The following is a 17440-nucleotide window of genomic DNA, read 5'->3' on the forward strand; positions in this document are numbered from 1 at the left end:
GGGGTCTTCGTTGGTTGGTGTCGGCTGGGGACCCGCCGGCCATGCCGAGAAGCTGCCCTGTCACCATTTCCTAAGGCCGCCAGGCCCTGGCTGTCTCCCTCTCTCCCCAGAAGCCGCCCCTGGCCGCCAAGCTCCTTGCAGAACTCCCCGACGAAGCCCGAGTGGTGGCCGGACGCTTCCCCTTCCCCTCCTGGACCCCCACCAGCACCCTTGGGCAGGGGCTGGAGCAAGTCTGGGCCTATGACATGAAGGAGGTGCGGCGAGCGGCGCGGAGCAGCACAGAGGGAAGCCCAGTCTAGCAGCAGCTTCGTTAAGCCTGGCATTAAGGGTCAGCGCCTCTCTGGGCCTTAGGCTCAGCTCAGGACAGCAGTGGGAGGGCTGCTGAGCCAGGCTTTTTCCCAGGGATTGCAGGGTGGTCCCTCCTTGTCTTCCAAAGAGCGGGCAGTTTGATGGAGACAAGGGAGGGGAAAACCAGATCTAGAAATCCTGGAATTATCGCAGGATTTAAGGGCTAAATCTCCAGTGCCTCTTTCTGTATGTTTATGCCACTTTATTTCTAGTTAATTTTTCAAAATAAACGCCTGGACAGTTCTTCTCTTGAGGCTTTTGCTTTGCCCCAGAGCAGCAGGGTGCCCCTGGAGCCAGAGCAGCCGCCGTTCCCGGCCTCAGGCTTTGCTCCGCCATCCCTTTGAGGGCAGCTCTGGAGGGGGTTCGTCCAGCTCACCTCCCGCTGGAGGGTCAGGTTAGCCCTGCTCACTGGATAGAACATTCCCTTTTCCACTCAAACACAGAGGGGGGGGGGAAAAAAAAAAAAAAAAAAAAAGGTTTTCCCACTGCAAAGGAGAAGCTGATCCTCTTTGTCTGACCTCTTAGACCAAAGCCTAGCTTGAACCAGCCCTGGCCTAAACTCTTAGAAGCTGAGAAGGGAGCAAAGGCAGGAGCAGAGTTAGTCCTTGGACTCCGGTCTAGGTCTGAGCCAGGAGAAACCTTACGGCAGTGTCCTTGGAGGCTGGAACGGGGACCCGTCCCTGCCTCCCCGCAGTAAAAAGCTGCCTGGGAACCTGACCCTGTGTCCCGAGGCGTGATGTGCTCAGGGAGCAGCAGAATTCCTGCAGCCGAGGGGTCAGCGGATAGGCGAGACGCAGTTGTCTCGTCCCATTTTAGTACCGTTAATTTGAGACCGAGAACACCCACGTGGTTTCCCTTGCTGTGCCTCCCAGCTCTCAGCCGGGGAAGGATACGTGCCCTGGCCAGCCCACACAACAGAAAGCTCCTTCCTTTTAAATCCTGCTCCCTCCTATGATCATGCCGCTTGTCGGAGCCGTGGGGAAGAGCTACGGTTGGTGGCTGATGGTCCTGGCTCTGGGCAGCGCATGAGCACCGGCCGTCCCAGCGCTGAGCGCGCGTGGCACCTTGCCGGCAGCGAGCTTCCGCAGCCGGAGGATCTCCTGCTTGTACCTGCAACGGGGAAGCGGCGCCGTTGTTGCCGGTGTGGTCCCAACCCCGCTGGTAGCTCACATGCAGGAGCGGTAAATTTAAATGTACGCTTTGCCTTGCGTTTGCTGCACGCCAAGGACACGCAGTGTCGGTTAATTGAGCCCGGGCACTGAGCCCCGCCGGGAGCTGAGCCCCGGCAGATGTAACATGGCAGCCTTTTCCCCAGGATGAGGTGTTTGTCGGCTCTGCCGGGGAACAGGACCCACATCAAGCCCACGAGTCTGACCTGAGGTCGCAGCTGAGCTGGCTGGGGCGTTACGGCAGGCACGGTTGGACCATGGCACCCACAGGTGCCCTCTGCTTGTTCTTGCCCTTTTTTTGCCCAGGCAATTGTTCTGCTTCGGGGCGTGATGAGCCAGCAAGAGGGGAGCTGCTGGAAGGCTTTGGATTTTAGGCAGCCCAAGAGAAGACCGTAGATCAGGGGCTGCTGGAAGGCTTTGGATTTTAGGTAGCCTGAGAGAGGACCATAGATCAGGGGCTGCTGGAAGGCTTTGGATTTTAGGCAGCCCAAGAGAAGACCGTAGATCAGGGGCTGCTGGAAGGCTTTGGATTTTAGGCAGCCCAAGAGAGGACCGTAGATCAGGGGCTGCTGGAAGGCTTTGGATTTTAGGCAGCCCAAGAGAGGACCGTAGATCAGGGGCTGCTGGAAGGCTTTGGATTTTAGGCAGCCCAAGAGAGGACCGTAGATCAGGGGCTGCTGGAAGGCTTTGGATTTTAGGCAGCCCAAGAGAGGACCGTAGATCAGGGGCTGCTGGAAGGCTTTGGATTTTAGCTCAGAGCACGAAGCAGAGAACACGTGAGGGGGGATGCTACCGTCTCACCTTGCAAGGTGCTGGTCTATGTATTCCTGCAGCTCCGATACCTGCTCTTCCGCCACGATCGCCCGAGTCAGCAGCTGGCTCCTCTCCTGCTCCAAATGCTCCTGGAGGGGGAACGAAACAAGGAGAAAACAGGGAGCTCCGTGAGATGGGAGTGAAGTTGCTCAGCCCCTCTCTGCCAGGCGAGGCTGACCACTTCCCCATCCCTCAGCTCCGGCACCGCTTGGCGTTTGCCTACAGAAGCCACCGAAAACTGATGTGCCTGGCAAAAGGAGCCCAGCGACGATAGCTCAGCTTTCTGCAAGCCCCACCGCTCCAGGGCATCGGCTGGGCAGCCCGGAGGAGCCTTCCCTGACCAGAGCGCGGGCGTGGGGGCCAGGGCCACCCCGGGACGGGCAGTAGCCCCATCATTAACTCCCCCAGAGGCTTCACAGAAAACTGGTGGCACGGTCGCTAGATTTGGCACTCGGACGCAGCTTTCACACCTTTCCACCGGTAGTTGGTTGCAAAGGGAGCTGACCTTCCCTTTTAGGTAAAAAAAAAAAAACCAAACATTTGTTTTTTGTGAGGTGTCTCCGGGCAGTAGATCATCACCTTCCCCAAGTTCACTGCACCGTCCCCGTGTCACCAGGAGGATCAGGGGTGCTTGACGGAGCTCGGCCCCGAGGTGCAGAGCAGAGCCAGGAGCAGGACCTGCTCCAGTGCGGTGCTCCAGCCTCTTGGCCACAGCATCTCCCTCCTTCTGGCTGCGAAGATACAACGCAATTTCGGTGTTTGGCTTTACGTGACCAGAGAACGGTGGGGCACTTCCTTAGGTCGCTGTGGACAGAGGAAGGCACGACCTGGAAGCAGGCTGGTAGCCCATCTATAGCTTTGTCTACCACAGAAAACCAAACCTCTGCTTGGTTGCCAAAGCCCTTTTCCCCGCCTGCAGCAGTCAGCGTGGCAGGGATCCCAGCACCGACCCTTCTTCCCGCTGCCGCCGTCGCTGCTGGACAGCAAAACCCAGCCAAGCCCGCTCCCAGCGAGCATCGGCACGGTTTCACGGGGGCTGTAGGGCAGCCTTGCGGATGGGGAGAGCTCTCCTCCTCCCCGCTCTGGGCCACCCCGTTCCCCAGTGCAGCACAAATGTCCTTGCACTCGGGGGGAACCAGGCTGGGAAGCTGATTTGGATTCAGACTAGACTTGAACCAGGTCAAATACTGACCTGGTTTGTTATACAGCTGCCAAAATACAGGAGGGAGCAACACAGTCCAGCAATGAGCAGACTAACGGCCGCTCTCATTCTTAGAATCACTTTGGTTGGAAAAGACCTATAAGATCATCGAGTCCAAAATAGTAGCAGGGACAGGACAGCCTCGATACATCACTGGCCGGAGACCTGCTGGTGCCGCTCAGTGGGCTGAGGCCAAAGCCACAGCAAGGCTCTGTGGAAAGCTTCCCTGCTCCGGCCCGGAGCAGCATCTTGGTCCCAGGGCAGCACCCGGCTGGGGCAGAACATCTCTGACCTGGGGGTAAGGGTTAAGGTTTTTTCAGATGGGCTGTTCCAGACCTTTACCTGGGTGGTGCGTGCGAACTCCCGGAGCCACTGCCTGACCTCTGCCCAGCCCTCCTCATCCAGCTGCCTGGGAGAGAAAAGCAGATTTTGATCACGCCCAGACATTCGAATCCAGCCCATCCGCAGGTCACACAGCTCTGTTCTGGGGCTGGACACAACTCGTGCCGTAACCCCCAGCGCCCTGAACCTTTTCTCACCCCATGCCCCAAACTTCAGGGCATGTGGTGCCATCCCTGTGCCTGTGCACGAGAGCCACAGCCCTTCTGCCAACCTGGGGTTCCCCACTGCGACGGCTGGGTGTGCTCCAAGCTCACATCAACACTCACACATCAGCGGACTCCGTGCAGAAGGAGCCCTTAACCTGATGCTGCAGGACTGAATTTGATGGAAGCAGAGTGCAATCTGTGCCAAACACTGGTGCTTTTCATGTTTCGGAGCATGAACCCGCTGGTTCGGGTGGCCGAGGGCGATAGGTAGAGCTGCCTGTGCAGCCCAGCCGTGGGAAAGTGCTTCGCATTCTGTCCCAGTCTGAAGCAGCAAAATACAGGTCACATCTGATGCTGGGGGAATTTGGGTTGCATGAAGGGAGGAATGCATTGTGCTCGAGAGCGGCTCCGCTGCGGCTGCCGGAGTTCCCTCTGGTGGCTGCCGCCTCCCGGCCCAGGCACATGGGAAATCACGGCCGAGATTTCATGGGGGCAGAGGCAAAGGGGACAACAAACAGCGAAGCCGTGCAGGCGATGAAGAGGAGAAGCGGCAGGAGTTGGAGCTGAAGCGCTGGGGTTACACAGGGCTTCATGTCCCTAGCTAGGAGGAACAAGGTACCGGCATGGGTAAGACCCAGCAGCACACGGGAAACTTGGCAGCTGTAAAAACCTTAACAAGGTGCATCACTAAAATGCAGGATCTGGTACTTCTCCGTCTTGTTCCTGTGGCAAGGCTGCCAAATTTAACGCACCTCTTCAAGGACTGCTGCTATTTTTCAGCATGGCAGAGCCTGGTTAAGGCTCAGGCTCTTCTCCGAGGCAACTCCGCTGGAGCCTGGGGGCTCAGGCACTGGCCGACCCCTCCGTGCTGGCATCCAGTCACTGAAATACCTGACATGTTTTCTAGGCTACGGCGTTTTAAAAGGCTGAAAAATCCCAGCTCAGATTTCCCCAACACTTTTCTTCTGCCTCTCCACAGCTATGGTTGGTACAGTTTCAGCCAGCTGAGCAAGCAGGGGGAAGAGACCCATCAAAAATGAGCGGATGAAGGGCACGCCAAGAAGCCAGGGAGGTGCTGGTACAGGGTCACCTCCGGGTTCCAGCCCAGCTTCTGCATGGGGAGGGAGGAGAAACAAGACCATCCCAAAGCAGCGTTGCGCTGGCCTTTCTCAGGTTGTGTTCCTCCCAAAAGCACTCGGGCGTACGCTTAACTTCAGCTTCCAAAGAGATCCGTGGAACTAAGCCCATGATTAAATCAAACATGTGCTTAAGAGCTTTCTTGGATCAAGGCCTAAATGACCAACTCATTTTGCCGCAGGGAGCGCTGCCCTGGAACGACAGCTGGCTTTTCTTCTCGGATGGGTCCCTACCAGCTTGCTTTCTCCCTATTTATTACCATCTCCAAGTAAAGCAGACAAGACTCCTCAATCCACACAGCAAGGAGCACTCAGGATTACAAATACCCAGAGAAACAAACAGCACTCACTGCCCGGGAGACAGCGGGAAGCCAGAGGTGTCCTTTGGTCTTTCCTGAAGGCAAAGGAAGAAGAGTTTTCCCATAAGCATTGCACCATTGCAATCCCCCCACAGTCCCTGCCACTCTGGAGCGGCACGAGGTATCCCAGCACTCCAAAGCCACCGCTGCCCTGGTGAGGAAGCGATGTGCAGCACGATCTTAAGGTTTCGGTCTCCCATTCTCTGGATTTTTCAATCAAAGCATCTCACACCAATCAAAGAGAGGTGTGTCTGCCCAGGCCAAACCAGCGGGAGGACATGGAGCTGGCTGGCATGTTTCTGAGCATGGTCCCCTGCTCAGTTAGCTGAGGCAAAGGCGTTCCAGAACCGAAAGCCCCATCCTATCCTCCCTTACTCGCCTCTTCTTTTAGCAGCGAGTGGGTCTGCTGGCCTGGCAGCTCTCCCATAACAGCAGCCACTCCTCAGCCCTCCCAGAGCTCAGCGACCCCAACCTGTGGGGCTGCCCAGCACGAGGGGACTGCTTGGGCATCCCGTCTCTTCCCCAAATGAGAAAGTGAGCAAGCCCTACCCCTACCTGTGCCACAGGCACAGCAAACCTGCAGGGAATGCCTGGGGAAGGGGCTGAAATCTATCGCCTGTGAGACCCTCCCCACTGCCCCCCTGCCAAATTCCCCCCCCCCAGACAGCCAGCAGCCCAGCCACCACCTTCTGCAATTCCTGTAACTGCATCTCCAGTTTTGCTTTATCCTCCCGCAGCCGGTTTAGCTCCCGGGTTGTGTTTGTCAGCAGCTCTGGGTCTGAGATGGAAAAGTGGAGCTCGGCAGGGCCGCAATCCATAGCGCTGCTGCCCAAGGATCGGATCTGCTCTCGCTGGAGCCTGTAACGTGCCAGAGGGGTTAGTCCCTGGCAGCTTTGGTCGGGTGACAACACTGAGCATTTCTGCTGCTGGTGGAGGGCCCGTTTGCGTGGGCTTCTGGCCACTGGGAGCCTGTTCACCTGCAAAGGGTAAGTGGGAGAGCCCAGCAGTACGCACGATATTCCTGGGAGCGTTTCTGAGGGGAGCTCATCCTAGAGCTATTTGCAGCTTTTATACCACAAGAATTTCTGCTGCTTCCCACAGCCCAAGCTGCTGAGAGAGCAGTGGAGCAGAGCTGAGAACACTGCAGGGATGGGCTGGGAGGCAGGAGTTATTTGTGGTGCTTCTGCATTTCCACACTGTCCAACGTGGAATCAATCTCTCACCCCAAATTTTATGCAAGAGGAACCTCTGTGCCAAGCAGCCCCAGGGTGCCCAGAGCTCCCTGGTGTGTAGCTGGAGACACCTTGCTCCTGGCTCATCAAGAGCACGGGGATAAACAGGCACTCCGGATCCGCTCCACAAGGGGGCTGGGTGCTATGGGGCACCTCCAGCTGGCCCTTAGCAATAGGCTGGAGAGGTAGAGGTAGCCCAGACCCTGGCTTAGCCCTACCCGTAAGCAATCAGCAGGTTCTCATGCTTCTTCACCAAGTTCTTCATCCGTTTCTTGTAGCCACGTGCCGCGCCAGCCAGCTGCTCTTCCCGAGACTTGTAGGAAGCCCTGATATCCTTCAGCATGCTGTCCACAACGCGTTTCATGGGAGTGTGATCAGCTGGGGCTTTGCTGGGCCCCGCTGCGTTGCTGCATTTGCTGTCCATGTAGTCCTTTAAATATACAGAGAAAGAAATGGAGGTGACCAAGTCGTTCCCTAAGGCATGCAACCCATTTCCCACAGAGAAGGTCCAGGAATATTTGAGCTAACAGCAGAGAGCTTAGGGCATCTCTTCAGTTTTCTAAGAGCAGGAAAGACTCATTAGCTTCCACCATGGCCCTTCAAGGCAGAGCAGGCACCCGTTCTGTATCAGTGACCCACCTAGGGAAACACAAGTTGGCACTGGGAGCTACCAGTTCTGGTCCCGTATTCTTCGGGGACAACCTTTTTAGCAGGGCCAGTTGTGACAGGCCAAGGGGTGATGGCTTTAAACTAAATCAGGGGAGGTTTAGACTGGATCTAAGGAAGAAATTCTTTACAGTGAGGGTGGTGAAACCCTGGCAGGGGTTGCCCAGAGAGGGGGTGGAGGCCCCATCCCTGGGAGCATTCAAGGACAGGTTGGACGGGGCTGTGAGCAACCTGATGTGGTTGGAGATGTCCCTGCTCCTGCAGGGGGGTTGGGCTGGGTGACCTCTGGGGGTCCCTTCCCACCCAAAACATTCGATGATTCTATGATTCTTTCCACCGCGCTCTGCTCTCGCTGCTAGCTAGGAGATGCTTTGACACTGCTCTGTTAGAAATTAAACTATTCTTCACAGTAACAATTGCTTTGCTTTGTCCCCCGACCCACCACCACACTGCGCTCTCCGGTACCAGCCTTCTCCCAGCACAGAAGCTCTCGCCAAAACCTGCTTACTGCTACCTGGCGGGGGTAGAAAGAGATTTCTTCCCAGTCTCACTGCTCAGTATAACAGGGTATCCGTGTCTGAACCTGCCTGAAACGCCTGCCTTGTGCCGAGTCCTCACCATGCGCTGGGGGCCCTACTCGACATCGACGGTGCTCGTCCCCGGAGCGGGTCCCAGGCGCTGGCATGACACGGCTCTGCAGCCGACCCTGGGGGCTGGCAGAGCGCCCTGCCGGGATGGCAGCAGAGTCACCGCCAAGGCGGCGACAAAGCCCCCAGTGGCATCGCCTGGCCTGCTGAGGGAAGTTGTCAGGGCGATGGAGATCGGAAGCCAACTGGAAGGCAGCCATTGTAAATAAGAGGATCTTTCAAGCCAAGTGATCTGACCAAGAAAGAAAGTCCCAGCAGAAATTCACAGACCCTTTAGTGTGGCTGTATGGGAAATCGGGGTGAGGAGGGGGGCAGGCGTCTCCTCCCCCAGCCAAGCCGAGGGGGCAGAGCCCCCTTCCAGCTGCGAGCACGGCTCCTGAGCCCCCCTGCCCGCTCTGCTCCGCAGCCCAGCAAGGAGGGGAAGCGGCAGCAGCCTGCAAGCAGTAGGCAGCCAACGTGGAGAGCCCTCCCGAGGCCGGCAGAGCCCCTGGGGCCGGGGGTACCCACCGCCACGTCCTTGATGTACCGCGTCAGCCGGGAGCGATATTCCTCGTTCAGCTCCTTCAGCTGGAGCTGCAGCCGGGAGTTCTCCGCCTCCACCTCCTGGAGCTGGCACTGGGAGGCGAGCAGCACCTAGGCACAGCAAACACGCTCGCTGCTGCCCTTGTCCCCCGCCCCAGCGAGGGGCACCAAGCAGCTCCGTAAGAGATGGGGGACTTCATTTCCAGATATTCAGCTTCACTGGAGCTGGGAAGGTCCTGGGTTTTCCCAGAAGCCCAGTGGAAATGTTTATAGCCTCTATTCCCCTGCTACCTTCTGTCATTTGCAATCTCCCCCCCACCTCGGGTGATTTCACCAACTCTTTCTCGATATCAGTGAATAAAATTCCTCCCACCACCTGTGGCAAGCAGCACCTTCCACCACGTGCATTGCACCCCTGAAGAAGGAAACTGCACGGGGAGGAGCACTATGGTCGGACAAACTCCCCGGAGAGGGAGACGTGTCGGGGTGCCTCAGTACAAGGCGTCCACCCCCCGCTAGCCCCAGGAGAAGCACATGGCTCCCAGGAGGAGCGGGGCAGCCCTGGGGGCCGGGGGCTGGAAGGGAGCCTGCCCTCACCGCCGACTGCTCCGCCAGCTTGTGCTGGGTGTCCCCCGTCGCTGCCTTCGCCTCCTGCAGCTCCTTCCCCATCGTGACCCTGGGCACACAGGAAGAAGGGGTGTTTATTTTAACCCTCCCCAAATTTCTCTGTAGGTCCAATACAGCCAGTTTTGGGAAGGAAATCACTACAGGATGACAGGAATCCCTCTGCAGCAGCTACTGGCCCCAACCAGATGTGTTGCCAACCAGCGGCCACAGAGCTCTTGCAACTAAAAGTGAATTTCCCCAGCCCGGTCAGAGGGTCTAGCATCCCAGCTGCAGCAGCTTTTGCCAGGACACCGACCCCTTCCCAGCCTGCCAGGGTAAGGGCCAGGGCTGGCTTCATCTCTGGGCTGTCACACGTTTGCCGTGGAGGGTGGATTTTCAGCACCGCAAGGGCCAGTCGGGTACCTAAACACCACCGACTTTTAAGGAGACAGCTGATCCCCTTAAGAGCCTTGAAAGCGTTTGCTTCCAGGCCTCGCTTGCTCCACAGGTGACTCGTTGTTTCCCAGCCTGTACCCGACCGAAGGTGGGCTGCCTCTTCTCCTGCGCCCGAGGATCAAACTCGGCGGCGACGAGCTCCGCAAATGCCCAGCCAAACAGAAGGACATGCCCTCAGACACTCACACTCTCTCTTCCAGCCTCTTCTGCTGCAAATCATAGGTTTTCTTCAGTTTTTCAAACTCCACTTTTATGTGATCCTGGTTTCCAGGCAACTGAGGGAGAAGCAAAGAGGAAGATGAGACAGCAGGCTGAGCTAAGCGGAGGGATCTGTGAACAGGGAAGAAGTCAGGAGAGCCTCCAGCTGAGCACAGGGCCAGCTGACCAGTGACAGACTGGGGAAAGGAGAGGTTTAACTGGGAGCAACCGGTGCCCTGTAGCACACCAGAAGCAGTGTGTGCTCCGGGGACGGGGCACGTGGCGGTGTGCACGTGGTGTTCCCCCAAGGGAGAGTCTCCCCCCGAGCGTCAGATTCCCCGCAGGAGCTGGCGGCGGAGCCCAAGCTGGTACCGCATGGGCTGCAGATGGGAAGGAGGCAGGGAGCATCCCAGTGCTCCCAGTTTCGGGTGCTTTATCACCCCCATCCTTCTCAAGTAATGGCGAGGAGAACATAAGCAAATGTCCCCTGCACATGTTGACTTCTAAACGCCTGCCTCCATTCGCCCCGGGGCACTGGTGGGGGGAACCAGAGCTGCCCTCTCTCAGCTTTTGCCTGGAGTTATTCGAGTCTCATTTTTCAACTGCAGAGCTTAAAAAAAAGAAAGTTAAAATAAATCAAGGCATCACCTCATCCACAAAATTCAAGTTAGCACCAGGAGGTGCCAGCCAGTTGGAATAAATTCCCCTTCTGCTCCCCCAAGGATCCAGCAGTGGACCCCCCCACACTCACGTTTCTCTCCAGCTTTTGCTGCTCGTGCTCTGAGGCGACCGCATCTTCTGGCTGGTTTTAGTAAGAGACAGAAGGTGGTGCCTGTTAGACCCCTGTTCTCCAAGGAGCTGGCGACCAGGCAGAGGAGTCCTTACCTTCGCCTTCCGAGGCGGCAGACGGCTCACCGCTGCTCGTGCCTTTTCCAGCTCAGCAGAGGATCCATCGGCCGTGGTGGGTGAGTGGTTGTGGTTGCTCTCAGTGCGGGGAAGGGTGCTCCTGGCGTTGGCCAGATTGAGCAGCTCTAGGCTGAGCTCTTCATTCTTCATGACCTGCCAGGTCAAACAAGAAGGAAAGAGCTTCTGAAGTCCCGCCTCGCCAGCTCCGCACGCTGTCTGGCTTGGGCACACACCCGCTGCTCTTGGTGTGTACACAAGGCAGGCACTCACATCCCCTTCCTGAAAGCGCGTTTTATTTTTAGTTCTCTCTCATATGCCCAAAGACATCAGTGATTTTCTAATTCTCATGGAAAGGCCAGGTAAGTATCATCGCTGGGCATCACTCACGTGTAACCTTGCTCCCTCTGCCCGTCTCGCTCTCGCATTCGGGTACAGATCCCGGAGCCAACCCAGCGCTGGGCACAGCTCTGGGGCCACCTCTCCATCCTGACCTCAAGCCCCCCTCCTCCCTCTAACCCCGTGGCCTCCATGCAGCTCCCCAGCGCTTCGGGCGTGCCTTGCCCCGCCGTACGACGGCTTTGGATGGCGCTGGGCTCCCTAACGTCAGGGAAGGGCCCGATCTCCATCCATCTGGGCTGACGCCACCCAGCTAATTCCAGTTTTGTTTGAATGCAGCCCTCCAGCAGCAGCCAGCCCACAGCACGGCGTAGGCAGCGAGATGCAAAGCGGGGCGCTGGTGCGAAGTGACACGTTTCCAAAAGATAAAGAGGATCTGAATGAGAAAGGCTCTGTTACAGGTGATCGGGAAGGAACACTGGGGGAATTCATGTCTCGCGGGAGGGTTTCTATGTAGATAACAAAGCTTTGATGGGGTTTATGACTGGGGACAAGCTTGAGTAATTGTTACCATGGCAGTGAATGGGGAGGATGGGAGGCACAGGTCATCTGAGTCATCCGCGGAGAGAATAGCTTATCAAAAGATAGCACAGGGTGGGCTGAGGGGGAGAGGAGAGGAGAAAAGCGGCTGACAAAGAGGTGAGATATACAGCTGTGAAAACTGACAGCTACGCAGAGACAGGCTGCTTGTTCTCCAACCGAAAACGATCCATCTGCAGGCGTCAGCCCTGACAATTTGATCAGAGGGGGTCACACAAGCGCAGAAGTACCGGCTTGGCGACAGAAAGCGGCAGCCCCAGGTTTGCAATGGGCTTCGCTGCCTCCCCTGGCCCGGCTCCAGGGAAAATCCCGGCGCAGAACCGGTTCGAAGGCATTCGGGTTCCCTCCGACGGCCTCACTTTGTACGGCCAATGCAGACGGCGTAAGCCTGCCGAACAAAAGAGGAGGAGGAAACGGGGAGTCGAGAAGGGGTCAGAGCCTTGAAAAGGAAGAATTTACAGCCAGTTAGCACACAGGCACAAAGTGACTGACTGGCATCTTCTGGAAGGCACTTCCCCAGGGAGAGGCAAGGCCAGCTCCGCGGCGCTCCTTCGGCTGGGACAGACACAGGGCGATGTGTGAACCGAGCCGTACAATGGGGGCCGCCGCCATTCAGAGGCTCAAACTGTGCCCGGACGAGGGGCCGTGAATGAGCTCGCCGAGCTGCTTCTGCACCAAGCAGCCATGACAACATATTGGCAAGGTCACAAGTAGCACTTGTAATTGGGAATGTGTAAAAGGTTCATTGTCTCCCCAGAAGAGCGCCGGGGAAGGGGAGGGGGCAGAACCGCAGGCTGCTTTTCCCATTTCCTTTGGGAAAGTCCACACTAGGAAAATAATGAGCAAGAGGCCCATGCCGCGACAAGTCCTGACCTGCCAAGTTGGAGCCTCTTTTGCTTCGGGTGAGGATATTCGGTAGTCAGAGCCAAGAAACCGGGGTAAAATCCTCTGCCTGTGAATTACAGCCCAGGAGTTCACCTTTGGCTCCTGGACCCTGCTCCATCACTTCTTCAGGATGGCATCCAGGCTCATAACTGAATCCATGTGCCTTCACCCTCTGAAAGATTCCATGATCCATGTGCAAACAGGGTGTTATTACCATCAACCCATTAAAACCATCATTTAGAGATGTCAGCCACCTAAAAATACGATTTTTGACAAACGTATTGCACCCCCTTGGGGACAAGAAGCAACCAAGATTCCCGAGTGCCGAGCTGCTCCTCCGCAGCCCGGCAGTACCGTGTCTCGGCAGCGTGCTGCCTTGCTGACAGTCGGCTGCACGCACTCCGCCTCGTGCTCCGGCAGGACGATGGGGCGGGTTCGCACCCGTGCACGCAGCTGAGCTTGCCTCCTCATAAGAGATTTCCATTTTTCAGCGAACAGGAGGCAAACGATAGCTTTGCGATAGTCACTAACTCACTTATTTGCAACGGGAGATGATCACGCCCTCGTATCCTCCTCTACCGGAGCTCTGCAGAAGGATGCTCACCGTAAAGAGAGCCTGGACACTGCCTAAACCAGCACGCCCAGTCCCAGCCCCACATCTTCCCATCACAGCTCTGCATGGTAAACCAGGTCATTTGGCTGAACCAGCTCAGCCATCCACTGGATGGGAGGCGGGAGGGTGTCAGTCATCCCACCCGATTCAAAAAGAAGGAGAAGCGGGAGGGGGGAGAAGGAGGGAAGGGAGGAAGGTCTATTGAAGTAGCTATTCCTGCCAAAGAAACACACAGATCTGGGTCCAAAAGACTTTGGTTAAGAATCGCTAAGCTAAGAGTCACCAGGAAATTCGCTACGTTTTAAGGGACAATCAGAAACTTGCTGACATTCAGTGTTTTTATAAACTCGCCGACCTTAAAAACTTCCAGGCCCCTTCCCGCCGCCATACGAAATGAGAGTGACTACAATCAGTTCACGTGCAGGCGGCGCAAGCCATGCCGAAAAAAAGGGAAACAAAGCGTGCTGGCAGTCAGGAGGGACCGGCGACGTGCACTCAGAGCAGCCCCGCGGTGACCTCCCCACTCCTGCTAGTGACAGGGATCTGGGATGGCGTGAAAAGAAAAAGGCTCTGATAGCAGCATGCCCGGAAGAGCACGGCACACGGGTCAGCGTGGGCTCAGCGCCGTCCCTGCTGAGCAGAGAGGGTTCTACAAGCCCTGCTAGAAGGCAGCCATGTTACGTGAAATCCCTGGGCCCCAAAAAACCAAAACCATACCCAAGCAATGCCATCTCACGGCTGGCAACCCTTACTGGACGCGGGCTGTGAGGTGGATAGGCAAGCCAAAGCCAAGCCAAAGCCAGCCAAGCTGTCTGCAGACCAGGTAATTGTGGGATGGAGTCGAGAAGCCCAGAACGAACACCGCAGCCTGGCTCACCTCCTGGTCCAGTTCTTTGCCTAGGGCCAGGTAATTGCTTTTCAAAATGATATACTCATCCGCCAGCTCCTTCCGACTGCTCTCCAGAGCATGCAGACGTTCCCGTAAGGCATCCCGCTCCCCGGTGACTTTCCCACTGCAGAGCTCCAGCTCCAGCACCCGGTTCTCCAGGGCCAGGATCTGCAGAGGAGAGGCAGCAGAATCAGACTGTGGCAGAGACCAGCAGCAATCACAGGGTATTTATTTGGCCAAACAAGTTCTGGCATGCTATGAGTTAGAGAGTAATGCGTTTCACATGAGTTTCAAGGTATCTGGGGTGCTGGAGGGCGGGGATTCATTGCTCTAGCTAAAGCCAGGAGAATACACCAAGCAAAGCAAAGATGGATGCGTAATGAACTGCGGTTCTGGATTAAAGGTATTGGCAGAGATGAAGCAACTCTACTTCAAAATTACCATATTTTTCAGTTCAAAGTTCTCTGTCTCATACTGTTCCTTCATTTTGTTTGCCTCAATCTGGAGATCAACAAGGTCTTTGGAAATCTAGGAGGAGAAAAAGGACATTATAAAGGCCACGGGCTGATCCTGAGGCCAACATACTGTTTCAACGGGCCGCACCGGGGAACATGTACACCCCTAGAATGAGGCCCCAGCATTTCCCAACAGATTTTCCACTGCAGATCTACTACCCTCACACGCCTTCACGGCTCAATTCTCCCCAACTCCTGAAGTATTCATTTTACCTTCAGTTTGTCCTCTTCACTGAAGACCATTCCGGCTGACGAATCTGTTTTGGAGACAGCCAGCTTCCCCGTCCTCTCCTGCAGGTCTCCAAGCCCATACAGCCTCTCATTCCTGTCCTGCAGCTGCACCTAGAGACACACAACAGCTCTGACAGCCAGCAGAGCCCTCCTCTCCCCTGTCCCACTCCCACCCCAGCGCTGCTGGAAGACCACAGCATATCTCCATTTTTCCAGAGCTTGAACAGGTTGTAGACGGAATTTTCAGCTGCCGTTTTCCTCCTGTGATTAGGAATTCATTTTGCAGAGCAAATTTCATTTCCCAGTTCCACCACCTGGGAAGGGGCTGCAGGGGCTTCATTCTTATGTGTTCATTAGCAAGACGCTGCGGGGGCTCTGTCAGAGTACTTACGTTCTCGTTCTCTGCCAAATCCATGCGCCCACAGTCCAGGACCTTTGCACAATATCGGGCAGGTGGTGGCTGAAGAGCAAAGGAAGGATCTGAGGATCTCTATCTATCAACTTTTCTCTCCAGGCAGGGCACAAGCCATGTTGCTAACAACTTTGGTTACTAGCGGGTGCAGCACTCACCTTGATCCACCTTAAGGAGGAGCCAGTTACAACAGCCACCCCAGGAAAAGCCATGACACTTGTCAGGAAGTTTCCGTATTCCTGAGGGGATGCACAGCGGGTACCAAGATGGGAAGCTTAGCAGACAGCCCCAGTGAAGCAGTACTGCCAGCTCGCATGTACCGCTCCATTTATATTACAGACCATTCCCAAAGCCCGGCTGTAGGGATGGCCTCCATCTCTACTGCAGGGATCCTTAGAGAATTTAAGATCTGATTAACCCGTTAGTTAATCCATTAATCCAACCATCCACCCCAAGACCATCCAGTAGCATCTAACACCAACTTCCAGGCCATTTTCTCCTGATCTCTACAGCCCTTGTACCTCCTGTCTCAATGAGCCATCCGAAGGGCACCAGGCTCTTTGAGCTCTGACCAAGCTACAGCTGGTGGCAGGAAAGTCCCTCCCCAATTTATCACTTTGCATCAGAGGTGCTCTGTGGAAAAATAGAAGTTTTAAAGCACAGCACACCCTGAAAACGACTCTGATTATCTCGGAGAGTGCTAAATCTGGATTGTGTCAGTCTACACGTTGCTGCTGACTCCAAATGGTGACTGTCCAGCCCTGAATGGGACAACGCCCAAGCATGGGCAAAGCTGAAAGTACTCAAACGGGGTCACCAGCGTAAGAACGAGGGTAACGGAGGGCGTAAGGCCCAGTGGGTGATGCTGGGAGACCTCGGTGAATGGCAGCCATGGGGTAAAATGAACGCCAGTTCTTAGTCTCCTCATCTGGGGCTTATTATCACCGCTATTTCTGTAGAGCGAGCGAGTTTAGGTAAGGACTTGTCTCTCACAGAAGAAAAGCGTTGACAACATAATGTTCAAAGAGACCATAGCTCCAAATAATCTCTTAGCATCTGTCAAAGCTAAGAGGGTGAAAGAGGGAGAGGGGCCATCCTGAGAGAAGGCACTTTGCCAGCTCCTCACCTGGTCCAGGCTCTTGGAGAAGATCCCGTAGCCCCTCGACGTGGATTTCACAAATGGCCATGGAAGTGAGACCCAGGGGCCGAAAGCCTTTGGGGGAAGGAGAAGCTACCGAAACATGCAATTATGTCTTATTTTTCTGCAAAAGAACTTAACAGACCTGAAGTAATTTTATTAAGGTAATGAAAGTGCTGATGAGAATTCAGTCTCTTCACACCCACTGCCGAGCAGAAAGCCAAATTCACACACCGCCCACAGCACCAGGGGGCTTGGAAGTCTTCGGCGGCTGCTCCGGCATGCGAGGGAACCGGCTCCTGCCAGCTCTTGGCCCCACGTGGGCCCCTGAGGATGGGCACTTGCAGCCCATGCTGGCCCAGGGACGTGCACAGGATGGCTCGTGCTGCTGTCCCAGGCAGCCCTGGACCCAGCTGGGGCCCCGAGACGCCCGGTTCAGGTGGGCAAATATCCCATCCCAGCACGCCGGCAAAGCCAGGTGCTCCCTGAGCCGCAGGGGTGCCCGTTTCCCCAGCTGACAGTGAAATAAGACTAATTAATGTCTACATATTCAGTGTTATTTATTTACCTGCAGTGCCTGGGAGACCCTGGCAAAGCCACCTTTGTGGGAGGTGCTGTATCAGCACCTGAAGTGACAGCGCCTGCTTTCCCCATGGTTTGGAAATACGAAGCAAATTTTGTCCCGGACGACACCACAAATAGGAAAACTGGGTGGAAGAATGAGGTTTTAGGGTGTCATTGCAACCCAAAGTCTCCATCACCGCTCCAGAGCAAAGCCCAACAAAAAGCGCATGTTTTATTAACCCCGCTAAAGGCTGAAATGCCAACTCCGTACTGAGCTCTTCTGTCACTCCTCTTGTCAGGGACACTGTTAACACAGCCGATGCGGTGGCTGGATCGCCAGCGAGCTCCAAGGTACGAAACGCTCACCCAGGACGCAGCTCTACGACGTGAAAATGCTCCCCAGATCCACGGCGGCTCAAGAGGAAACCGGTTGAAGATTTCAAGCCCGCC

The 17440-nt window shown here is 56.0% G+C and overlaps 2 protein-coding genes across 2 annotated transcripts in view; one reads left to right on the forward strand and one right to left on the reverse strand.

Annotated features, from left to right (window-relative positions):
- Window positions 1-299, forward strand: part of ANTKMT (adenine nucleotide translocase lysine methyltransferase) — a 34276-nt gene extending 33977 nt beyond the window's left edge. Inside the window, exon 5 of the mRNA XM_009640013.1 lies at window positions 111-299. Coding sequence (XP_009638308.1) covers window positions 111-299 — 189 coding nt within the window. The remainder of the gene's footprint in view (window positions 1-110) is intronic.
- Window positions 300-1130: 831 nt separating this feature from the next.
- Window positions 1131-15306, reverse strand: CCDC78 (coiled-coil domain containing 78). Its single transcript, XM_035895566.1, has 14 exons — window positions 15268-15306; window positions 14859-14987; window positions 14572-14658; window positions 14119-14298; window positions 10787-10960; window positions 9890-9978; window positions 9239-9317; window positions 8627-8752; window positions 7025-7236; window positions 6261-6432; window positions 5566-5609; window positions 3874-3940; window positions 2319-2419; window positions 1131-1458 (listed from the first exon to the last, which is right to left on the reverse strand). Exons 1-14 carry the CDS (start codon window positions 15289-15291, stop codon window positions 1335-1337), a joined length of 1608 nt encoding a protein of 535 aa, XP_035751459.1. The 5' UTR covers window positions 15292-15306; the 3' UTR covers window positions 1131-1334.
- Between the last annotated feature and the right edge of the window lie 2134 nt (window positions 15307-17440).

The sequence above is a fragment of the Egretta garzetta genome, unplaced genomic scaffold (assembly GCF_000687185.1).
Source record: "Egretta garzetta isolate BGI_Z169 unplaced genomic scaffold, ASM68718v1 scaffold140, whole genome shotgun sequence".
Classification (NCBI taxonomy): domain Eukaryota; kingdom Metazoa; phylum Chordata; class Aves; order Pelecaniformes; family Ardeidae; genus Egretta; species Egretta garzetta.